The sequence below is a fragment of the Salvelinus alpinus genome, chromosome 23 (assembly GCF_045679555.1).
Source record: "Salvelinus alpinus chromosome 23, SLU_Salpinus.1, whole genome shotgun sequence".
In the NCBI taxonomy this organism is placed as follows: Eukaryota; Metazoa; Chordata; class Actinopteri; order Salmoniformes; family Salmonidae; genus Salvelinus; species Salvelinus alpinus.
In genome coordinates this window covers 29,561,785-29,588,537 of record NC_092108.1, presented here as the reverse complement: position 1 = coordinate 29,588,537, position 26,753 = coordinate 29,561,785, and the positions used below count along the sequence as shown (strand labels likewise).

At 41.3% G+C, this 26,753-nt stretch overlaps 1 protein-coding gene across 1 annotated transcript in view; it reads right to left on the bottom strand.

Moving 5' to 3' along the window:
* LOC139550751 (cadherin-6-like) overlaps positions 1 to 21,638 on the bottom strand; it is a 32,399-nt gene extending 10,761 nt beyond the window's left edge. The window contains exons 1-4 of the mRNA XM_071361873.1: positions 21,524 to 21,638; positions 8,285 to 8,635; positions 2,480 to 2,774; positions 2,152 to 2,271 (exon numbers count right to left, since the gene is read on the bottom strand). Of these exons, the coding sequence (XP_071217974.1) occupies positions 2,152 to 2,271; positions 2,480 to 2,774; positions 8,285 to 8,518 (649 nt within the window). The 5' untranslated portion in view covers positions 8,519 to 8,635; positions 21,524 to 21,638. The remainder of the gene's footprint in view (positions 1 to 2,151; positions 2,272 to 2,479; positions 2,775 to 8,284; positions 8,636 to 21,523) is intronic.
* Between the last annotated feature and the right edge of the window lie 5,115 nt (positions 21,639 to 26,753).

Here is a 26,753-nt window from a genome sequence, read left to right as displayed (position 1 = left end):
AAATACATTTAAACTCAGATTTTCACAATTCCTGACATTTAATCCTAGTAAAAATTCCCTATCTTAGGTCAGATAGGATCACCACTTTATTTTAAGAATGTGAAATGTCAGAATAATAGTAGAGAGAATGATTTATTTCAGTTTTCATTTCTTTCATCACATTCCCAGTGGGTCAGAAGTTTACATACACTCAATTAGTATTTGGTAGCATTGCCTTTAAATTGTTTAACTTGGGTCAAACGTTTCGGGTAGCCTTCCACAAGCTTCCCACAATAAGTTGGCTGAATTTTGGCCCATTCCTCCTGACAGAGCTGGTGTAACTGAGTCAGGTTTGTAGGCCTCCTTGCTCGTACACACTTTTTCAGTTGTGCCTACTCATTTTCTATGGGACTGAGGTCAGGGCTTTGTGATGGCCACTTGAATACCTTGACTTTGTCAATATAAGTCATTTTGCCAGAACTTTGGAAGTATGCTTGGGGTCATTTAAACTTCCTGACTGATGTCTTGAGATGTTGCTTCAATATATCCACATAATTTTCCTCCCTCATGATGCCATCTATTTTGTGAGGTGCACCAGTCCCTCCTGCAGCAAATCACCCACACAACATGATGCTGCCACCCCCGTGCTTCACGGTTGGGATGGTGTTCTTCGGCTTGCAAGCATCCCCCTTTTTCCTCCAAACATAACGATGGTCATTATGGCCAAACAGTTCAATTTTTGTTTCATGAAACCAGAGGACATTTCTCCAAAAAGTACGATCTTTGTCCCCATGTGCAGTTACAAACAGTAGTCTGGCTTTTTTATAGCGGTTTTGGAGCAGTGTCTTCTTCCTTGCTGAGCGGCCTTTCAGGTTATGTCGATATAGGACTCGTTTTACTGTGGATATAGATGCTTTTGTACGTGTTTCCTCCAGCACCTTCACAAGGTCCTTTGCTGTTGTTCTGGGATTGATTTGCACTTTTCGCACCAAACTACGTTCATCTCTAGGAGACAGAACGTGTCTCCTTCCTGAGCGATATGACGGCTGCGTGGTCCCATGGTGTTTATACTTGCGTACTATTGTTTGTACAGATGAACGTGGTACCTTCAGGCGTTTGGAAATTGGTCCCAAGGATGAACCAGACTTGTGGAGGTCTACAATTGTTTTCTGAGGAGGTCTTGGGTGATTTCTTTAGATTTTCCCATGATGTCAAGGAAAGAGGCACTGAGTTTGAAGGTAGGCATTGAAATACATCCACATGTACACCTCCAATTGACTCAAATTATGGCAATTAGCCTATCAGAAGCTTCTAAAGCCATGACATCATTTTCTGGAATTTTCCAAGCTGTTTAAGGCACAGTCAACTTAGTGTATGTAAACGTCTGACCCTCTGGAATTGTGATACAGTGAATTATAAGTGAAATAATCTGTCTGTAAACAATTGTTGGAAAAATTACTTGTGTCATGCACAAAGTAGATGTCCTAACTTATTTGCCAAAACTATAGTTTGTTAACAAGAACTTTGTGAAGTGGTTGAAAAACGAGTTTTAATGACTCCAACCTAAGTGGATGTAAACTTCTGACTTCAGCTGGAACCTAATTATTTTTATGAGACAGTGAAAATGGCAACTGACCCAACATCCATCCTAAACAATACTGTCTGGCCTGGCCTGGCCTGGCTTGGCTTGTTTGAATGGGTTCTATAATCTATGATATGACTGTTTTCAGATTAACCCTTAGAAACATCTATTTTTTCCAAAGTTCGTAGGATTTCATGTCCTCTGGTGTGACGGGGACATCATCGTCCATGTCACATCAGGGATAAACCATATCGCTGTTAAGCCACACAATAATCTGCCAGTTGGAGGCTTTTTTGTTTCCATTTCCCTTTTGTTTAAACACAGAACCAGCAATGGGAGATGTTCCAGAGTGCACATTAGAAATGATTAAATGTTTCAGTCTACTTTGTAAAATGCACAGGGGGCTGAGAGAATAGTAATTGCTCTGGAAGTCTGACTCTGAACATTACATTGCATTACAGTCTCTCTCTTCATTGTAATAATAATTGCTTTGAGGGATTAAACAGCATTGCTGCTGTTTCAGACAGACAGACAGACATCACACAGAAAGACAAAGGCAGGCAGGCAGGCAGGCAGACAGACGGACGGACCTGTGTCGGGTTCCACTGAGAAGTACGGGTGCCCCTGGCTGATGCTGTATCGTAGTTTAGCGCTGTTCCCGTACATGCTGTCGTCTGCGTCCGTGGCTGTCACCTGGGTGACTGAAGTACCTGAGAATGGAAGATAAAAAAGGCTTTGTTAATCGCTGATGATGAATACGAACTCACATCCACATGATCAAAACCATACATGGTAATTTACACTTTAAGTTCCCATTGACCTTGAAACCGTGCTGATCTTTTATCATCAAAGAGAGTTAAATTGATGGGTCATGACGTTGAAATGTCGAAAGTCAAATTAAAGTTAAAGAGCACATACCCATATTGGACCTCTCTGGTACACTGACAGTGTAAAGCTCCTTAGTGAATATTGGCTCGTTGTCGTTGATGTCATGGAGTTTAACAATAAACTCTGTCTCCGGCTCCAGTTTCATGCCTGTGTTCTTGTTGACCACGGTGGCTCGGAGGGTATAGAAGGCCTTATCCTCTCTGTCCAGTCTCTTATTGGCATGGAGGTCACCATTGTTTTCATCAATGGTAAATATGTCTCCAGCCCCGTCCCCACTTAGAATGTATTTCAGGGTTCCATCCCCCCTGTCCATATCGGATTGGAGCTGTCATAGAAAATCAAAAAAATAGTTAACATATTTGTCTCCTGTGAGAAATGGGGCCTTCAGAGAGATGACAGCAAGGCAAATACTGGATGTATACTGCACTATACAGTATATACAAAAGTATGTGGACACCCCTTCAAATGAGTGGATTCGGGAATTTCAGCCACACCAGTTGTTAACAGGCGTATAAAATCGAGCACACAGCAATGCAATCTCCATAGACAAACATTGGCAGTAGAATGGCCTTACTGAAGATCTCATTGACTTTCAACATGGCACCATTATAGGATTCCACAAGTCAGTTTGTCAACTTTCTGCCCTGCTAGAGGTGCTCCGGTCAACTGTAAGTGGTTATTGTGAAGTGGAAACTTCTAGGAGCAACAACAGCTCAGCCGCGAAGTGGTAGGCCACACAAGCTCACAGAACGGGACCGCCGAGTGCTGAAGCGCGTAACGCATAAAAATTGTCTGTCCTTGGTTACAACACTCACTATCGAGTTTCAAACTGCCTCTGGAAGCAACGTCAGCACGAGAACTGTTCGTTGGGAGCTTAATGAAATGGGTTTCCATGCCCGAGCAACCGTACACCACCCTAAGATCACCATGCGCAATGCCAACCGTCGGCTGGAGTGGTGTAAAGCTCGCAGCCATTGGACTCTGGAGCAATGGAAACGCATTCTCTGGAATGATGAATCACGCTTAACCATCTCACAGTCGGATGGACGAATGTGGGTTTGGCGGATGCCAGGAGAACGCTACCTCCCCGAATGCATAGTGCCAACTGTAAAGTTTGGTGGAGGAGGACTAATGGTCGGGGGCTGTTTTTCCTTGTTCGGGCTAGGCCCTTTAGTTCCAGTGAAGGGAAAAATTAATGCTACAGCATACAATGACATTCTAGACGATTCTGTGCCTCCAACTTCGTGGCAAGAGTTTGAGGAAAGCCTTTTCCTGTTTCAGAATGACAATGCCCCCCTGCACAAAGTGAGATCCATACAGAAATGTTTTGTCGAGATCGGTGTGGAAGAACTTGACTAGCCTGCAGAGAGCCCTGACCTCAACCCCATCTAACACCTTTGGGTTGAATTGAAATGCCGTCTGCAGGTCAGGCCTAGTCTCTCAACTTCAGTGTCCAACCTCACTAATGCTCTTGTGGCTGAATGGAAGCAAGTCCCTGCAGCAATGTTCCAACATCTAGTGGAAAGCCTTCCCAGAAGAGTGGAGGAAGTTATAGCAGCGAAGGGGGGACCAACTCCATATTAATGCCCATGATTTTGGAATTAGATGTTCAACAAGCAGGTGTCCATATACTTTTGGTCATGTAGTGTATCTACGATACAATAACTGCGTTAAACAGTCCATTTAGGGATTGGACTAGTATTCCAATGGGGAAATTCCTTATGGGCAATTCCTCAGTTACGCAATTGTACTGAGACCCATTGAACTCAAAGTTTAACAAACCATACAACTAACTATATGCACAAGGATTACTTTTAACAATTTACACAAACAATTTTACAAAAACACATTTACTGGATGAACTGTGCAGATGCAAAAGTTTGGGTACAGAATGTAGGTAAAATCTCCCTCCTGTTATATGTCCACGTTTCCCAAAAACTCTGTTTAATATCTGCTCTGAATTAAGATTCAAGATGTCTGCAGAAAGAATGGTGTCAGCTATGACATGACACATTAACTTTGAAAACATGCCTTTTGGTTTGTGAACTACACTAAGTGAAGTGGATTTATACCTGGCGGAACGGAATTTCATCATGGGTCCCTGATCTGTACTACACAGAAATACATAATTATAGATATTAATGTAATTCTCTTCATGGTGATGTATCCTAAATAGGTAGTCAACGGTATAAATAGGCAATATCCTACTTTTCATATTTGGGTATTATTCTACACACTGGCTATTATTTTAGTGAGCTCTGCCCCCAAACAAGACCAAATGTGGTTGGTCCGGAACGGATCAAATCTGAACCAATCATAGATGTCTATGTTTCAGAAGTTTGGACATCAAAGCACAGCACAGTAGAGCTCAGTAAAGTACAACACAGAACAGTAGAAGAGGAGAGTTCAGTACAGTAGAGTAGAGTACACTTCAGTATAGTACAGTAGAGCACATGCGAGTACTGTAGAGTACAGTAATGTAGAGTTCAGTACCGTACAGTAAAATACAGTACATTATAGTGTACTCAACTGTAGTGTGCTCTACTGTGCACTGTACTGAACTCTACTCTTCTCTACTCTTCTCTACTGTACTGAACTATACTCTACTGTTCTTTACTGTACTGTACTCTACTGTGCTATACTGCACTGTGCTGTCCAAACTTGTGAACCCAACTGTAGTTTGTGACTACTATGATTTCCCATTTCCCAAATCAATTGCAGAAATTCCGTTACCAATTTTGTGACAACATTTAGATTTTTAATTACTTAATAATTAATACACAACCTTTATATGAGTAAAAACACTGGAACTAATTGATAGGTCTACCTTTACTTGTTACTTCTGTGTACCTTTAATATCCTCCTCCTTATGAGGGAGAGTGTGGGCGTTTGGTAACAGAATATCAAGGCACAAGGCAATGTTTCTTCAACTTACAGAAGGCAGAAAAATGTATCCAACATGAAATATAAGTGTTGATATTAGTTGGTAGGGGCCTTGAGCTAATTCCAAATGTTTTAGATGGAAATGGTTGAAAAATATATAAATGCTCCTATTTTTCAAAATAAAAATAGACTCTTTCAACTTTCATTTTACCTCCAATTTGACATGCTCATGAACATCACAAGTTGGTGCTCATGGGTCCTTTTACATGGAAAGTACCTTATCTAATTTAACTGAGAGGAATGAAAATGGAATTGACCCCTGCTAGCGAAACATACTATTTACAGTTTGCATTAGATGGGCTGTGAGGTAGAGTGCGAGTGACAGGTACAGTTGAAGTTGGAAGTTTACGTACACTTAGGTTGGAGTCATTAAAACTCATTTTTCAACCACTCTACAAATTTCTTGTTAACAAACTATAGTTTTGGCAAGTCGGTTAGGCCATCTACTTTGTGCATGACACAAGTCTGTCTCCTAGAGATGAACGAAAAGTGCAAATCAATCTCAGAACAACAGCAAAGGACCTTGTGAAGATGCTGGAGGAAACAGGTACAAAAGCATCTATATCCACAGTAAAACGAGTCCTATATCGACATAACCTGAAAGGCCGCTCAGTAAGGAAGAAGCCACTGCTCCAAAACCACCATAAAAAAGCCAGACTACGGTTTTTGCACATGGGGACAAAGATCATGGGGACAAAGATCATACTTTTTGGAGAAATGTCCTCTGGTCTGATGAAACAAAAATGGAACTGTTTGGCCATAATGACCATCGTTATGTTTGGAGGAAAAAGGGGGAGGCTTGTAAGCCGAAGAACACTATCCCAACCGTGAAGCACACCATCCCAACCGTGAAGCACGGGGGGTGGCAGCATCATGTTGTGGGAGTGATTTGCTGCAGGAGGGACTGGTGCACTTCACAAAATAGATGGCATCATGAGGGAGGGAAATGATGTGGATATTTTGAAGCAACATCTCAAGACATCAGTCAGGAAGTTAAAGCTTGGTCGCAAATGGGTCTTCCAAATGGACAATGACCCCAAGCATACTTCCAAAGTTGTGGCAAAATGGCTTAAGGACAACAAAGGTATTGGCGTGGCCATCACAAAGCCCTGACCTCAATCCCATAGAAAATTTGTGGGCAGAACTGAAAAAGCATGTGGGAGCAAGAAGGCCTACAAACCTGAATCAGTTACACCAGCTCTGTCAGGAGGAATGGGCCAAAATTCACCCAACTTATTGTGGGAAGCTTGTGGAAGGCTACCCGAAACGTTTGACACAAGTTAAACAATTTAAATGCAATGCTACCAAATACTAATTGAGTGTATGTAAACTTCTGACCCACTGGGAATGTGATAAAGTGATAAAGTGGTGATCCTAACTGACCTAAGACAGGGAATTTTTACTAGGATTAAATGTCAGGAATTGTGAAAAACTGAGTTTAAATGTATTTGGCTAAAATGTATGTAAACTTCTGACTTCAAATGTAGGGGAGGTGACGGGCAGGGTACTGATGGTCTCTGAGTGGTAAGTGACTCATTCCGTCTTTCCTTAATATGGTCTTGCTTTGCTGACAACGCCTTGATTTGTAAATGGAGTAAAAAATCATACCACATGGTTTGTAAAGGTTATGGTATTTAGTACAACATACCAATTAATCTGTCAAACAGTATATCTACCTCTCCAAGTACTTTTGTCTATATAGATACACTGCTACAAACAGAGATCCACTGAATGAATCAATTAACATCAGAGTGCACTCTCAATGCCCTCTGATCACTGTCATTGAGAACACACAGTAAGCCCTTTCTAGTTAAATGTCAAAGCACAAGACAGTCTCAGAACATGCACACATGAATGAAACGGGAGTTCACAATGATCTAGGGAAAGAAAGGAGCCAGTCTTTGAAAAAGAAGAAAGCCAAGATGGTATAAAGCCTTGACATGATCAACAATGAATGATTGTAGCCTCCCACAGATGTCTCAATCATCTAAATCCAACATGTAACACATAATACCTGCAATTCCCCTTTCAGCACATATGTTCCTGCCTCATCTCATCTCTTATTCCCATGCCTCTAAGTAGCCATTATGCAACTCTGAGCAATGGGCATAGAATTGGGTTTTATCCTCTACCATGCTCAGTGTGTCCCATCTTCACGACAGCAGACTTATATGCATTTCAACAGTGCTGTTGGTGGTAAACAATGTCCACCTAAACATCTATAACACACAACAAGGCTGTTCAGTCCCACCAGAGAGGACAGAACAGCGAAAAGCACATGTGACAGATAACATCTCATTATATGCATGGCAACACAGAGGCAGGCTTGGTAGAGAAAAAAAGAGGGACCTGACAAGGTGAATTATTTTCTACAAGGCATATGGAAATAATCCACTGCACAGCGCTGCTTCACTCCCCAGGGCTCGACAGAGTAACCTAATGCAAGACTGATGGTGGTGGCTCCAGAATGCCTTTCTCTCCCTCTGTCTCTACCACCCCCCCCCCCCCCCCGCCACCCCCACCCCTCTCTCTCTTTGACCCTTTTTCTCTCAATCTTTGATTATCTCCCTGCTTCTCTGTGAAGCCGGGTCTCGCTGTGAGAGCCTGGAGGGTTACAGGGTATTACAGGGTACAGGGCTTCAGTAGCTTTCCTCTCTCCAGCCTCTAAAACATGCAATGTATGCTGTTGTGTTACATCAGAAAATCCCAATCCTGGTGGGGGGATATGATGTGGTCCCACTAGCCAGTGACATTGACATTTGATGCTCTGGGAGATTTCTCAATATTTATATTGTCATTGTGTTAAGGCCAGAATTCAACAATAGCAGAGTGGGGTTTTCCCCACACTGCTCTTTCAGAAGTGCACGGCTGCAATAAGACAAAAGGATATACCTTGCCAATGTACTGCTTGTCAATCCCAGTGTACTCCTCCTGTAGAAAGAACTGGTTCCACATCCATCCTCGTTTGAAACGCTTCAGTAGCTTCCCTCCCTTTCCTCCATCTCTGTCCTCCTCCTCCTCTCCTTCCATCTCTCCCATCTCCACCACAATCCTTCTGGTAATAGACATGGCATCCACGTAGTGGGACAGGGACGCCCATAGCAGGACCAGCAAGCAAGTCCTCATAGTGGAACTGTGGTGTTTGCACAAAACGCCAAGCCTCTATCTCCCCTGATATTTACGTCCTATAAGGGAGCTGGGCTTCACCCTCATTGTCCTATTCCTTGATGGCTGTGTTGGAACCTGTCAGGGGGAAGAGGAGGAACGATTAGAGGGACACATTTCCATCTTTTTTTTTAAAGTAATGTGTATCATGATCTGAATACAGATAAAACAAACAATACACAAAAACAGACAGACAATTGAATAATGACATGCTATCAACCTTAATTTATCTTCATTTAGATAAAAGGAAGAAGAAGACAAACGTTGGTGTTCAATTAGCCTTTAACTAAAAAAAGGCTAAAAAGGATTTGCACTTAAAACACCAATCAATCAATCAATAGTCCAAATCCACATGAACTGCTCTATTTTAGAGAGCACAAAACTTACGGAGCAATTTGCTCACTTACGGCAATACCCCTTTCCCCATCTAGGATACTCTCAGTCTCTTACAATATACAGCACATTGGTGTTATACAGCCTAATAACATGCCATGCATGTCCTGACCAGATGATGTATAAACCACACACAGACAGAAGCATCAGGCCACCACGTCATTTCCAGCAATCACCAGCTTCCCTGCTTCACACAACAAGCCATGCCTCGGCCCCTTTACTACTTATCAAGGAAATTGCCAATGTGATTGCAGTGGAAAGGGGAGGGGTAGTGCACATGTATTTTCTGCATTTCTTTCCCCACTCTACAATTTGCGATTTACAGCATCTGTGCTGACATTAAGTGCATGTGTATCTACTCATCAGCATAGAAAGCTAAGGGTCAACACTGCTTCACTGATGGTGAGAGGGACGGATGCAGGGGCCATGAATCAGTTAAAAGACATAATTACGATGGGCGAATTGACTCCTGCAATCACACCGTTGTTTTTCTACTGCTGCCATCTGACCTCTCAACATGTCCTCCATTAGGGCCATTATGCCTGCTTTATGAAATGGACTAATTGAATAAGGTAACAGATACCAAAGCGTATTGATTTGCTGTCAGAATCAGTCAGGTTAAAAGGAACACAGGGGGCTGGGGGCTCTTTGCCTCTTACTATATTTTCAGTTGAGGGGACTAATTCCTGTGTATATCAGTGTGGAAGTGAGGCTTCCCTAGAAGGCAGCAGAGCAGAATGGGGGCTAGCCTAGTGAAACACATTAGTCAAGGCCCCAGCCTAGCCGGGAGCCATTTCCCTCAGCTCTGTGACCTGTTAAATCCCCTGACAGAGTCTTGCTGGGGGAAGTCACCTGGATCTAGAGTGGTTTTGTTACATACTATGTCAGAGAACACAGACAGCTTCCCATCCATTCCCACTACAAAATGTTTGCTAATTTATTCACAGGTCCTGCTGAGAGACTGGGGTTCATGTAGTGCAGACTGAATACCAACATGTGTGAGACGAATAGGGCTGTTGCGGTGACCGTATTACCGCCACACCGGCGGTCACGAGTCATGAAGGCAGTCAAATTCCACGTGACCGTTTAGTCACGGTAACTAGGCTTCTCCAAACTCTGATGCTGCTCATGATCATTAGTAGCCTACCAACCTTACTAACTGCCTGGTACTCAGCACTCTACTGTCCCTCTAATTACTCTGACATCAATGCAAACGCAATCGAAAATCGAGTCAAACACTTCATGAGAGCCCATGAGCTCATGTTGCGCAACATTTCTGTAGGCTATGCAATTGCGTGACAAAACAGAGTGATAGCCTCTACTAAAAAGAGGAGGGTCCATCAGCTTTCTGTAGGCTAGACCTACTATATTTATTTCCTAATATTAAGCACATTGCTTATCTTTACAAGAGGAGTATAGCCTACCTGGCTGGCATGAAAATGAATCATGGGAAAAGCATCCTCCATTCGCTATTTAAGTGCATAGATGTATTTTTCCCGCTACCCCTGTTTTGAGACAGGTGCATGATAATGGTCCATTCTAAATCAAAACAAATTTCACAAATATTTGATTTAGTATATGTAAAGACAAGATTAAATCAAGAATAGTCTGTGGGTGACAATATTAGCCTATCACTTATATATTATTATTAATATATATTATATATTATCACTCTTAAATGATGCCCAGCATAAGAAACAGCCTTTTTTTGCGACTTTTTCTAATCATGATGCAGTATTTCTAAATGACTAAATGTGCATGAAAACGAGTCGTCTCTCATTGAATGACAACAAAGACTTTACTGAAGAATCCCTACTGTTGACCAATCACTGACGAAGCGAGGTAGATTTCGGGTTACCAACTTCGGCTTACCTTAAGAAACATTTTTTGTGTGCCCGAACAACCGAAAAAACCCTTCCCGAAGTCCAAAACAAACAAAAACTTCACAAAATGTCATCATAATATATGCACAAACTCTTCCAAACTGTTTCGACTGGGAAGCATAAGGACGTCTTTAGGGTGTTGAAGAGTAGTGGGGGCCTCCCTGCAGACAGCCTCAGCCTTAGCCTCAGCGGGCCTGATGAGTCCCACAGGAGCAATTAGAGGTGAAGAAAGGAGAATGTCAGCCCTGGGCTGCTTCCGTGTGAGGAGGGAGAGAGAGAAGGCGGTCGACAGGTACAAGACCTGCTACAACAACAGGGCAGAGCAGCCTCATAAAGGCACCTAATGCCTGCCTGTGTCACAGACACATACACACTGTCTGCAGACTTCTAATGAATAAGGCATGGAGGTGGAACTATCACCTGTTGACTTTAACTTTGGAACAGTTTTAATATGGTTCCATGTACTGTATTACAAAAATGTATGCGTTTGGTATATTAAAGCAGCAGAGGCTGATATAAAATAATAAACTCAACATTTTGCATTTATAAGAACACTACAAGTACCCAAGTGCATGTTTTTTCTGTATCTATACTGTAGTATAGATACTACGGGTGGCGCAGTGGTCTAGGGCACTGCATCACAGTGCTAGCTGCGCCACCAGAGTCTCTGGGTTCATGCCCAGGCTCTGTCGCAGCCGGCCGCAACCGGGAGGTCCGTGGGGCGACGCACAATTGGCATAGCGTCGTCCGGGTTAGGGAGGGTTTGGCCGGTAGGGATATCCTTGTCTCAGTATGTAAAAATGTAATAAAAATGTATGCACTCTACTGTAAGTCGCTCTGGATAAGAGCGTCTGCTAAATGACTAAAATGTAAAATGTAAAAAATGTTTTCAACTCTCTCCCCAAAAAGGGCAAGTCTGGAAGGTAAATTGCGTTTAAGTGGTGGATGGCCTGCAATCAGGATGCCGCCACCCAGAGCGATAGGCAGCCAAACAGTTGACTGTCATTCCCCAGGGACCAATGGGCCGTCGATACCTATTGATCTGTCTGTTTAGGGGGGGGGGGGGGGGGGTCTGTCTAGATGCCATAGTGTCTATCACCTTGCTTGGCTCTGTTTGCAACACTCTTTGACTTGTCTGCTCTAGGTGATAAAGATCTAATTTCATGTAACATCTGTTCTTTCTTTGTTTTGTACCATTGAAAACAGAAAAATGTGTGAAATCAAATGATTAATGATAATCTGACATATCTTATTAAATAAAGACAGACCTCTCCTCTGTATGATCTTACAAAACAATGACTTGAAAACATGCACACTACATTTGCATTGACCAGTCTGATTTGAGCTTGTACAACCATTATAGTGCCAATTCTTTGAGTAGAAAAGACTGTCACACAACATGAATGGTAATCCTCCTCTCCTCTCCTCTCCTCTCCTCTCCTCTCCTCTCCTCTCCTCTCCTCTCCTCTCCTCTCCTCTCCTCTCCTCTCCTCTCCTCTCCTCTCCTCTCCTCTCCTCTCCTCTCCTCTCCTCTCCTCTCCCTTCAATTACAAGGGTCCCAGTCCCCCCCTCCACTCCAGCTATAATCTCCCCAGCAACATTTGTGCACTAATCTTAACAGGAAGAGATAATAGATGTTGAGTCCCCTGAATGGGACTGACATGTGCACCAACACAATTACTGTCAGGGAGCGTCGCTGGCGCGCTCATACCAGATGGGACCTCTTAATTACGTAACCGGAAGAGGGGCATAATGTGATTTGGAGGCAATGTACGTTACGTTGTGTCACATCCGATTCAGTATCTATCTGTCCTGTATTGCCCTGTTTCCAGAATTGTTTTCAAATGGCTGGACACATGTCAGTTCCATACCTACAGAAGCTCTTCTGACGTGATTGCATTTTGAGTACAAATAAATTCCTCAAACTTGAAAGATGTCGGCGAACAGTTTTCCAGATTAATACGTGTGTGTGTGTTTGTGCTGTTTAGAACCCCCAAAGCTGTTTTGGATCCTCAATGATCCATGCCTGGTTCATTGCTTTAGGTGTTGGATACTAAAGAAGACGACAACCCATTAAACTGTGTGTGTCTTTCATTTATGGCGTCTTCGTCAATGAGGCTGCCTGTGTAACCCAGTGTCTCATAGTGTGTGTGTATTGTGGGTGGTTGATTGGGATTCCTCCTTGGAGGAGGAGAACGTGTGAGAATGGCAGCTTTATGGTCTGCTTGTGCAAAGACCTAGCAGGAGTGTTCAGGTCAGAGCTTCCTCTCCACCATTGTGTCCAAGCACTGGAATGTGGCTGCCTCACTATTACAATGCAAATGTGCCAGCGTCTGATGGAGCTACTCTTTATGTGTGAGAGAGAAAGAGAGAGAGAGATAGAGAGCGAAAGAGAGAGAGAGGGGGGGGGGGGAGACAATTAGTCATTAGCCTACATCCCACATATGACAGTGGCTGTAGGGCAGAATTGATTGTATTTCTCTCCCTTTTTAGCCATAATGCAGTTCAGGATCTGACCAGCTCGTCTAGTCATTAGTCTATACCTGGCCTTGTTCTATGGTCTTCTTGCACCTCAGATAATGAACCATAAAGGAATCATGACACTGATTCATCCGTGAACAGCACACTTCTCCAGCGAAGGTGAGCATTTGCACACTGAAGTCGGTTGATGCCGAACTGCAGACAGGCCAAGACCCTGGTGAGGATGACAGGCAAGTTGATTATCTTCCCAGTTTGTACATAAATTCTTCGGTTGTGCAAACCCACAGTTTCATCAGCTGTCCGGGTGACTGGTCTCAGACGAACCCGCAGGTGAAGAAGCCAGATGTGGAGGTCCTGGCTGGCGTGGTTAGGCCGGTTGGACATACTGCCAAATTCTCTAAAACGACGTTGGAGGCGGCTTACGGTAGACAAATGAACATGCAATTATCTGGAAACAGCTCTGGTGGACATTCCTGCAGTCAGCATGCCAATTGCACGCTCCCTCAAAACTTGAGACATCTGTGGCATTGTGTTGTGTTTCAGAACTGCACATTTTTGAGTTGTCTTTTATTGTCCCCAACACAAGGTGCACCAGTGTACTGATCATGCTGTTAAGTCAGCTTCTTGATATGTCACACCTGTCAGGTGGATGGATTATCTCTAACAGGGATGTAAACACATTTGTGCACAATCACTTAGAGAAATAAGCTTTTTATGCATATGGAAAGTTTCTGGGATATTTTATTTCAGCCCATGAAACATGGGACCAACCACTTTACATGTTGCTTTTCTATTTTTGTTCAGTATAACATAATTATAATTATATGGCCAAAACCACTGTCCATTTTCAACTGACTCCTACTGTCCTCTCCTACTGTCCTCATTTCATATTTCACGTCTAAAATGTTTGACCTTCCACTCCCTGTTCCATGTTCCCACACATTAAACACCCACACGTCAGAGGGAGCAGCATTCAGGCAAATCCCCTTGGCAGAGAGCAGTGTAGTGGGAGGAGGGCAGGGTCAAGCACTGGATGACCCTCAGAGGTCAACATGTGTCATCATGTTCAAGATGTGGAAGAAGCACTGGTGATCTTGAGTTACGCCACAGGCTTGGTCAATAAACTGCTTGGTGTTAATGTTATAGAGAGCCTAATATCATCAAATGGTCAATAGGAGAGCAACCTTTGAGCATTACATCATTAGATACTGAAAACAAATAGGCCTTTGCGTCAGCTTACAAAATACAGCTGAATGATACAAGGGTAAAACCATACACAGCACAAAGGAAAACGTTAAAAGTTGCCTTTCATATCTACCAACATATTCCCATTATTTTCCACACTTGTTAATAGAGCGACTGGTGCTATTAGCAAATCTGTTTTAAACTAGCTTTCCTACTGTACACCAATGCCCTCTTTTCAAATCAATTCAATTAAGCGTGACAAAGCTTGAGAATGAACCAAACCAATAAAGCTAGTATTTGTGTGTGGGTATCACACCAGGGTGTGTGTTAGCCTCTGGGTGGGGGGAAAGAGCTCTCTCTTTTTCACACCCCAAACTCGTATTTACAGCCAATCCTCCAATGATACAAGATAAAGCCTGTGATAAATTACAAATAACACTTGTACTAGAGGTTGCAACTTTCTCAATCAACAACAACAAATCGATGGGTCTGTTTTCATAGCTGCTAGGACATCATCAGAATAATACATCCAATACAGCCTTCACTGATCTTTGCAGACTATTACATTTTGGGGTGTTAAATGTACAGTGGTTTTTTTCAGCCCATTAACCTAAGGTCTAATTTAAACTAAAGATATCAGTTTTTTTGCATTGGATGCGTCTCAATCCACCACATACACCTATGTACTGCAACACTTCCGCTTCTGCAGGGAAAGGTGAAAAAGCTAGAGCGGTGTTTGTCAGACCATGAGACATCCCGAAAATCGGTCTGTCCGAGCGGTTTGGCCTACAAACTATTATGACCCGCCTATGGAAAGATGAGACTCTCACCAACACGTATATGTCGGTTGTTTTGCCTCACAAGACTCGTTTGAAGGTCCCCCGGTACCAGTTGAAAACATGTATGGAAGTATATATGGAGACTGTTTAGATGCCAAAAAATAAGGGGATAAATACAAAGAAATACTAATGTTTCCTGATCTTTCTTATATCTCTCTGATAAAGCACACACACTTCAGAACAAACTTCATTTAGATTCTGGAGGGAGGGACTATCTGTTATTCAATGCATTTGTATGGGCTAATAGCAGTATGTGAATGTAAATTGTTATTTAGGCAATTTTTCCTTGTTATTCCAGGTATAGTAGCATTAAAAAACAGAGAGAGATTGAATGACAACATTAGGCCTTGTTCTAGACCTGCTGACTGCAAATGAGGCTCCCTCTATAATCTATAATTGCCATGGCTGTCAAACAGTGCAAGACATTTTTTGAAAAGGGGCATAAGTTGTCTTCAAAAGACAATGTAATACTTATGCTCCAGACAGGAGAACAGATTGGTTGCCAAAATGAATTGTTCACTTGAGGATATAAATTCTGCAATTCATTGTACTCTGCCTATGCTATTCAATGGCTTCGATATAGTGCATTGTTCTCTCAGAAGACCAATATTTGTGGTGTGATCCAAAATGTCAGGAGTTTGATCTATAAAAACACCTGTATAGGTAACTGATGACACACCTGTGCTAGTCAATGCAATCCAACCCCTCGCTAGCTTGACAAACACACGGGACAATGGCCCATTGTCAAATGAGGTGACAGAGCACACAAGCACATTTACATTCAAAACTATTTACAAACTCTAGATACATTTACATACAGACCCCATATAATTCCATTTGATAATGATCTGTTTGTCAAATGTGAGTGCCTACGATTACGTCATGGTGAATAAAACTGCTGATGGATGATATGCTATGAATAAAGAATAGGTCTTTTGAGAATACAGTGGATGGTACGTACTAGTCACACTCACTCTCAATGACACTTTTAGGCATGTTAGATGAATGTAGTAAAGAAAAAATGTTTAAGAGACACATGAGAGTGTAAAACGTCACTATGTGAATCAATATACCCATTTAAGAACATCCATTCCTGTGTGCATGTTCCACTGTGACCACATGAGGGCACAATTATAGAAGCTGTTTGAATTTTCCAAATGAGAATCAATCGGAATACCCCATATAGTTGACATAGAAATTAATCTTAATTCCCTATAGTGAAGGGTCACATCATTCTTAATCAAGTTTTAAGACAGCAGGATAATCAATCCTCTTCTACTGGAGTAGGCTAATCAGTGGAAAGCAGTTTGTTCCAAAGGTCACAGTGACCTGGTTGTGTAGTGGGGAACTGGGAGCACTGGGAGTACTGGGAATACTGGGAATACTGAAGACACTCAGAATTTTCGGGATATTTACAACATCCATACAACAGACATTTCTAAGATAATATTATCATCATCAACCAACAGTATTTCAGGCTTTTAACATTCAGATAAATTGTTTTACACCCATTGCCTCTCTTGGTACAGTATGCACTATTATGTGCCCAAGAAGGTGTGGAAATAATCGCTTATGATTTACAACAAATACTTTTCCTTACTCATGCATAGGGCACACACCACAAAAATATTTGAATAATTTGAACAGGCTAATTGGTCTTTAAAGGGGAATGGAAGCACTTTAGGAAGTAAAGCTAAGCAAAGAGATGTATTCCATCCACTAATACTAAACATGTGCATATCACATAGAAACCTCTACATTTTTGGGATTTTGATATTGAACAACTTTTTTTTTTAGAGGTATAGGTAGTGCCAACTTGAATTGCCATAGAAACGGCTGACGCCAATGCGTCATTGACAGGGTTGAGCAAATTGTTCGTTTTGTCTGGGGACTGAAAGCGAATATTGTCACCGGGAGGCGCCTTGCCTCCACTGGCTTTGAAAGGGTTCTCACAACTTTTTCAGCTTTGCAATTGAGATCAGGACAACAATATTAAGGTAAGAAACTGTATACAGTTCGTTTTTATTTTTTCCAATTGATAAAATGAGTCTGTCAGCTTAAAAAAGGCAAGGTACAGTAACTAGCTAGATCTAGATCTTGTCTTGCCTTTTTTATGTTAATGTCACCTTTGACAACTATACATTTAAAAAAAATTATCATATTGTTCATTTGAAGAGCATTTGTCATTGGTATGAGCTAAGAGCTCAAATTAACTGGCTGGTGTCTGATTCTAGAGTAGCTAGCTAGCTAGCTAGCCAGCCACAAGAGAGGGCTCCTGCAGGATTGCTATTTTACCAGTAAAATGTATGATACCCATATCATTATTAGTTAGCTATCTAGATAACGAGCTACATAGCTAGATATCTCATTAGGTATCTGTTTATCTATGATTCCTAAAAACTAGTAAGCCTGCTGGGTGTTGATTGCAAGAATGAATGTAGCCTAAGCCAGAAGCCTAATCCTTATGACTAGCTATAGCTATGATTTCTGAAAGCTCAGGCTGGTAGTCCGTTTGGTAACTATCCTAAATCATCCTGGTCTACCTGGTAACTGTCAATGGTGTATTATTGTTATGTACTATTAGCCAATATATACTGTATATCCAGCCTATGTTTAAAAAAAATACTCTCTCTCTCTCTGTCTGTAGGACACTGATGGACTGAGGAGGATGACACTATAGACATGTCACCTGTGCACCAGGAAGTCAGTAGAAGCTGTCCCTAAGGTGTCAAGGACAGACAGGGGCTGGAGAGACTGGACAACATGCTGTTGAGGCTACAGACAGGGCTGAGGGACAATCACACCCTCACCCTCACAGCCTAGTGTTGAGCCTAAGTGAAATTCAACGTACTGTAGGATTACTCTAGAAATTGTTGGCTTTGGTACAGGAAGGATAGAAAATAGGATATGACGTGGATGTTTGTGTTGCACCAGAATGCAAGACCAAGCAGTTATGCATCATAGGGGACCAACGTTTTAGATTGTGGTACTCCAGTAAATGTGACTCATTGCAGACATAGGCACTAGTAAAGCGACTCTTAGCTCAGTTTGTCACTGGTCATTTAGCCTCCCATGTATTATTTTAATTTGTTCTCATTCTGACTCTTTGTGTATAAGGCTATAGGCCTAATGTAATGTATGTACAGAAGAAATTGCCGTTGTAAACGACAATTATTGTTATTATATGCCTTATTCGTAATATTTTGTCATTCAAATTTTTTATGTAACTTGCACTTTGTTTTCAGGTTTGAATGAGATAATGTATTCCTCTCAATAAAGTTATTTCAATAAAGTTATTGATTTATTAATATTATGTTACTTGTCTATGTTTTTCCTTATCATATGTAAGACTAGATGCCATTAGTAATATGTTTTGGTGCAGATATGTAGTTAATATACAATCCAGATAAGAAAGTGTCTGATGACAGAACATTCCATAGAATTCTACAAAAATACCACCGTTCACTAAAACGGATGTAACTCATTCACAGTAAAAGGTATTACTATTCTGATTTTAGATTTTAAAACCTTACAAAATAAGGAGGACTTAACATGCTCTAAATTTGTCTCTATCTTCATTAGGAAGTTGTGTAAATTAAAGTAGTTTGGGAAATAAGCTTTGATTTTCGTCGAAGATACACATTTTCACAGGTGTTTTTACTTGACTGATTACCATTTGATTGATGTGGTGCAATTGTATGTCATATCCTTCGAAAGGACTGTTTCTCAGCTTTCAAAATATGAATAATGTTTTCATAAATGGTTTGACACCAGCAAATTTTAAAGCAATTGCACACGAGAGGGCGTGCTAAACAACTTTTTTAGCTGTGGTCATAAGCCGAGTACTGTAGATCAGCACAGCCATGCTAAAAAAGTCCTTTCGCACAACTTTGAGTGTACAATTGCTTTTCTACAACTGGTTACCAATTAAATAAAACATGTTATTTATATAAATGTATTCATAGGCAACTATTTCATCCCTCAACAAAAATATAGGCCTAGTCCTGACACGTCTTTGGTTGCTAGCCAAGCCGGTTGGCCGTTCATTCTGTCGGTTAGGTTGCCAGAGACACGACATCTTTTTGTTCTATATCTATGGATGCAACCCAGTCGTTCATTCTAAATGTTCTGTTGCCATGCTGGCTGGCAATGCTCTTATTCCTTGCTTGCTTGCTAGCTGGCCAACTACGGCTAACACAGTCAGGTCAAACGGTGCAGCTAGAATAACAGCAAAGTAGCTGCATTTGCGTTTGTTTAAGCTGTTTTGGATACATTCATGATGTGTGATTTTTCCTGGCATAGAAAATGTGCTCTGTAGTCAGGACACTGTTCAGAGGAGCTAGACACCTACACAGCTAACACAATCACTTCAAACTGAAGCTGGTAAGACAGCAAACTAGCTGCATTTCATGTTGTTTTACCTGTCCTTTCATTCTATTGATTAGTTTGCACGAGACGCAACCCAGTTGTGAAGTCTTTTTGTTCTATATCTATGGACGCGACCCAGTCGTTCGCTCTAAATGTTCCGTTGCCATGCTTGCTCTTATCCCTTGCTTGCTAGCTAGCCAACTATGGCTAACACAGTATCGTCAGATGGAACAGAAAACAAGATTCCCATTTTTGCGTCATAGGCTTACCTATGCTAAACAGGTTTTTTAGTTTGGCGTAGAACGCGTCACAACCAATCACAATGCTTGTTTTGACCAACCCGCTGTAAAATGCTCGTTAATGCACGCAGAGTTCATGGTCTTTCAGACAATTTTGGGATTCAGCCATTTTTGGGATGCAACAATGGCAATATGGTGATTTACAGTTAGATGGTGTTCTAAAGCCTAGTGTTTCCATTCTCCTTTAACACAGAATTTATACAATGAAAAAGGTTACATTTTCAGTCATTAAAAACGCTATTTGCCCTTACAAAAAATGTGCAGTCAGAGTGCAGTATAACTGCAGTACACTGCAGTATAACTGCAGTATGCTGCAAATACTGTGTCCAAAATAACACTGTTTTTTTCTGCAGTAATTTGCAGTTATTCTGCAATTACTGGGTCCAAAATACCACAGTCGACTGCAGTTGCTGCACTTTAACTGCAGTTTTCGAACTGCAATCTTTTTTTGTAAAGGTGACAACCACCTGAAATGCATGGGTTAAATAGAAGACACTTGATGCTGTGGAAAATAAATGTCAATGTTTTGCCTGTATTGTCTTTTTGGACATAATTACTCATTCACAAACTCCTGGGGCATGCTCTGCACATATGGGCATAGCAGACTGGGAATGGTAAAATACAGGTGACTTGCCTCAGCACTGCACTAACGGGTAGATTTGCATTTAGGGTAGCACCTACATCCACATTAGAGTGCATGTACACTCCACAGCAATAGAGTGCCAGTGTCTATACAATAAATAAAACAATAGACCTACACCAAGTATTTCTAATAAGACACAAAAAGTGTACACTGTTGGCTATGAGTGCTTTATCAATAACAATGTCAATAACAACAGCAACCTACAGTAGCCTACTATATCACGAGACCTTCCATGACCATTCAACAAACAACATGGTCCTCATAATCCATTTTTATCTCAAAAACAAGGACTGTTTACAGGGTAGCCTTGATTCAATCCTCTGACATGTCGCATTGAAACGGGGACACACACCTTAAGCCACACAGTGCCAAACAACACTACCGCTAAAGACATGACTGCCACTAGACTCTGAAAATAACAAACATTAAAACTTTAAGCCGGGTCAATTAAATGAAGTTATAATTATAATTTAGGACCTCTAATTGAATCATGATATACTATTCAGGGAACATGAAAATATGCAGCTTTTTACACACACAACCATATTGCAGTCAGCCTAGGCTACCGGTACATGTCAAATCCAGCAATTCGGGAAGTGTATTATTATATTCTAGAAAACATTGGTTATTTCCTTTAAATGAAGTTGTAGGCTGATGAGACCGACTATGACGAATTCATGAGATCGTCCTACATTAAATTATCCAATGAAAGCAACTTTGATGAAGTTATAAGCTATTTATCACAAAATCGAACATCATCCTACAGCTATAAAAATAAAAGGAACCCTTTAAAGTGCGTGTGTTTTTAAATACTGTAAAACGACTATATCATGAGCGCTATTTGAACAAATACAGCTAAATAAAACATCACTTACCAATGTTTGACGTAGCTGAAAGTTCAATCAATGCGCGCCTGTGTGAATCCGTTGAAAGCAACTGACTCACTGAACGCGGGCTGGTGCCTGCCTTCTCTTGCTCTCTCTTTCTCTCTCTTTAGTTCATGATGAGCATCCCTTGCTCTCTCACTCTGGAAGTTGAGTCGGACTCTACCCGTTCCTGATTGGGTGTCAGCCGCTGGTTCACGATTAAAGGGACAGGCTGAGTTGAAAATGACTAATTTATCACCAATATTTATGAGGGGTTTTTCCAAGCGATTTGCAACAGGGACACATCATTTTTCTCATGAGCCATTCTTACAAGATAATATTGTTCTCCTGCCTTTCAAAGCTAATTAGCATCTTAAAAGAATTGCATATTCAACAAACACTGAAACAATTAAAGCTACAAAGATAGTTTGTGACAATGCCTTGACAATGAGAGCATTTCAATAATGACATTTGTTATTGCCTTGGTTTGGCTAGGTGACACTTTTGTGTCCTTCAAATGTTCCTTATGTAGCCTATAGCCATAGGCCTACAACAGTTACCACTGAGTTTGGACATATAAATGTCACATTGGCCTATCCCAAAATGGACACTATTTTCCACCTGCCCTAAATCAAGCTGTCTTGATCCACATTCACAGAGGTTGTTGGTTGTGAAAACCTGCAGGATGCATTTTGTAATGAGAGGAAAATGTCAGTGTTTCTGACAGACTGGGTGGGTGGTTGAGGAAGGCACCTGAGCACTGTCACTGTCTGACGGTTAAAATGGCTAAAGGGTCATAGGGATGTGCTTCTCACTTTGACAGCGTGATGTCCTGAAGTCTCATCAGTGTGCTGTGTGAGCTCTGGGGCTCTGGGCTTTGACAGCCATTGTTTCAGAGAGGGGTATCACTTGTTTCAAGCAGAGGTATCACACTCTGTAACTCTGTTCATATTTGACAACAGGAAGGATTCCCCCTGGTGACCTAGGTACACATTCCTATTTTTACATGAACATTTCCTCTGAAGTATTTGACTAATATATCATTATACACACACCAAACAATCAACAACTAGGTAATATGATGTTACTTATCTTTTTAGAGTGTTACTACACAGGTATGAGAATGTAATGTAGTGTTACCTGAGAGAAAATGTAAAAAGTATGACATCTGAGGTGGATGCAGAGATAGAAGGTGCAGCCTCACAGTGACCATGCCCGGATAACTTTTAATAATAAGTTTCATTGCTCAGTTAATGCAGGTGGTTCAACAACAGAGACATGTATCTAATGATCATGTAGCAGATTGATTATACACATAACCCAGTTGATATAGCAATTCCCTTCCAGCTAGCTGACCGAATGTCTGAGTCCCAAATGGCACCATATTCCCTATATAGTTCACTGCTTATGACCAGAGGCAATGGGCTCTGGTCAAAAATAGTGCACTCTATAGATAATGGGGTGTGATTTGGGAGGCAGCCAATGTCTTTCTAATTAGGATGCCCACCACAGGCTCCAGCAAACCCAGGCTCATATATTACAATGTTGAATGGACAGTCTGAAGTCAGAGCACACCCCTACTGATCCTCCCCCTAGGCCCACTGACTGGCTCTTCAAAACAGTTATTGCCATAACAGGGAATGGCAGTGGCAGTAAACTAAACATAGTAGATTTAATGTATGTTATTTAATCTTGACATTACCTAAATGTATTATTTGACATGCCTGATGCACATTCCACTCGACTGCTGCTGGCGACGTTGAATTTCTTAAATCTAAGAAGTCATTGTGACGGGTGAGTTCTGTAAAAACAAGCTGCATGTACCCCCCCACACAAATATAACAGTTGGGCTAGTGGATATTTAATAGATGGATCATACACTACCAAATGTATATAAATTAATTCACAAAACAGCATATTACTGTCTCGATTAAGCCATCAGCCAGTATTATCCTGACTAATTAAGGATATACACATTATACAGATAATTATTAGGTAATGGCCTAAGTATCTTGAAGTGACCACCATGTCGACCTACTTATTACTACCAAAGCCTGATGGTTTTAAAGTAGATTACAGTGCTGATGGGGAGATAATGGTAAATGTGGTAACGGATAAGTGTTTGATAGTACACATACAGTGCTTTCAGTGTATTCATACCCCTTGACTTATTCCACATTTTGTTGTGTTACAGCCTGAATTCAAAATTGATTAAATATATGTTTTTACTCACCCATTTACACACAATACCCCATAATGACAAAGTGAAATACATGTTAGAATCACCTTTGGCAGCGATTACAGCTGTGAGTCTTTTGGGGTAAGTCTATAAGAGCTTTGCACACCTGAATTGTACCATTTTGCACATTATTCTTTAAAAAATTCTCCAAACTCTGTTAAGTTGTTTGTTGATCATTGCTAGATGACATTTTCATGTTTTTCCATAGATTTTCAAGCCAATTTAAGTCAAAACTGTAACCAGGCCACTCAGGAACATTCAATGTTGTCTTGGTAAGCAACTCCAGTGTATATTTGGCCTTGTGTTTTAGGTTATTGTCCTGCTGAAAGGTGAATTTGTCTCCCAGTGTCTGTTGGAAAGCAGACAGAACCAGGTTCTCTTCTACATTTACATTTAAGTCATTTAGCAGACGCTCTTATCCAGAGCGACTTACAAATCTTCTAGGATTTAGCCTGTGTATTTAGCTCTATTACGTTTTTTTTTTTTAGTAACGAAAACTCCATAGTCCTTGCCGATGACAAGCATACAGTATCCATAACATGAAGCAGCCACCACCATGCTTGAAAATATGAAGAGTGGTACTCAGTGATCGTTGTGTTGGATTTGGCCCAACATAACGCTTTGTATTGAGGATATAGAGTTAATTTCATGCCTTATTGCAAACAGGATGCATTTAAAAAATATATTTTTTTATTCTGTGCAGGCTTCTTTCTCTGTCAATTAGGTTAGTATTGCTAAGCAACTACAATGTTGTTGATCCATTATCCATATATATATTTTTTTTTACACCCAACAGTAACTGTACAAGTCTTTATTAGACTGACACTGAGAATTTCCTTGTTAAAACATGCAAGAATATGTTTTACACCTAAATTAATAAATTAAAACATTAATGAAATCACGGTAATGATGAGTGAAGTGGGTGTAGTACCTAATAAGATGCACAAACCACTGTGTGCTCACAGAGATATTGCATAATGTGGTCAAAATGACTGTTGTTCCTTTTCTCAAACCAAAGGTCTGTCTCCGTGAATATTTTAGAGGATTCTCCCTAAGCTTAGGACAGCAAACCATAATCCGCCTTGAATCAGTAACAGCATATTGGCCAGGGCTTATGCTCTCTACCACCCAAGACAAGTCAAGGAGCATATCGTGTGAAAAGGCTGAATAAGTAGCACAGATCTTGACAGGCACTTTATTTGTGTAACATCATGTTATACTATATATTTTATGTTCGTCAATGCTTCCTATATCCTACATCGTATGTAGGTCAATGGAAACCTATACTCATATATCAGTAAACAGATTACACCACCATTTGACCAACTCCCATGGCTATAACCAAATACTTTTCCCTGTTTTTTACGACTGTGTGTATCCCCTCCAGAATCCCCCAGCTAGTCGACATAGAGGAAAAAGAGGCAGTGACAAGGGGGACTCAGTGACGAGGGGGACTCAGTGACGAGGGGGTCTCAGTGACGAGGGGGACTCAGTGACGAGGGGGATTCAGTGACGAGGGGGATTCAGTGACGAGGGGGACTCAGTGACGAGGGGGATTCAGTGACAAGAGGGACTTGCTGAGCGTGGATAATCGCTGGAACTGACCCGGCAGCCGGCTCCTCAGATAGAAACGGATTTCCATTCTCAGCAAGAGAGCAGTGGCCAGCAGCGACCCGGGGCGACATCACCACAGCAGGGGGAGAAATGTATTAGACATGCATCTCAATTCACTTTGTCATGTTGCATTCACTAAGAGAATGTACGGGTAAAACAGGGTAAAAGGAAGTACCTTCTACAAAGGTTAAGTAAACCTTGTTTTGGGATGTGACAGGACTTTTTGGGACAAAAACTGAGTCTGAGTCCAGCCATCCCAGCTGTGAGTCTGTTTTGAACCAAAGTAATATCCATTTGATGAGAAATTCAAGACAGTTTATTTTCTTTTAAAGTAGATGCTCATTCCACTTGCCCAAAATTGTGACATGCTCATGTTTTTTAAAGACAGAGGCTGTCCAGGAGTTACTAAAACATACTCCTGTAGCCATCAAACAAACCATTAGTGCATTATGAAACTCCATTCTTTTCTCTCCTCATACTGAACAGATAGGGATTACTAGACCCCCCTCCGCTGCCACAGATGGACTTTGCCATGCCAGCCGACTGTTATTAAATCCTCACAATGTCTTTCTGTACTAGTCATCAACAAGTCTCCAAGCCTCTGTCTGTGAGAACTCACACTAGAACTTACAATGGAACCCACACACAATCAAGAGGGGGTGTACTGTAGCTGTGGGCCTGTGGCACATCCAGCACTGTATACCACATTAGTAGGGTCTTTGACTTTGCCCTCTGATGATAATTCTGAAATCTGGGGTTTTGCCATTAATCTAGCTGCAATACTCTGCCAAGGGGATTATTGAGTGACAATTTCAAGAGGAACGAAAGATGTAATTCTCCTCCTAAACCACGAGTCTATTAAAAGCCAAACAGTTCTGTCACTTAACACATAGGCCTTACTGCACAGTTGCCAAGTATTTCATAAATAAGTTGATGATGAATTTTCCTTAGAGAAAACAAGAACATTTTACCACCCGCCCCCGTCAGAAAATCCCCTTTCACAATGCTGTGGTTTGGGGATTTGATGACGTACAGGAAGTAAGAACCATGACCTGATATAAAATCAACACATGTCAACACATCCAAAAAATCTAATAAGACAGTACATCTTGTCAAAAGAAAATAGCAAGAGGGAAAACCCTATTAAATAGAATGTCTTTTTTTGGGGCACATCCTCCTGTTAGACCTAGTGTTTTTAGGTCCCTTAAGGTGTTGGTAGGGTGTAAAAGCTAATCCATGGCATTTAATCCCTTAACAGACCACCCCAACGGCCCCCTCACTAAGCAGGCAATAATAGGCTACAATATGAGGCATGGCAAAGGACCACAGAAGTTACCAACCATGAGAGGGACAAGAACTGGGAGAAAGCCTCTAAATACAACGTTA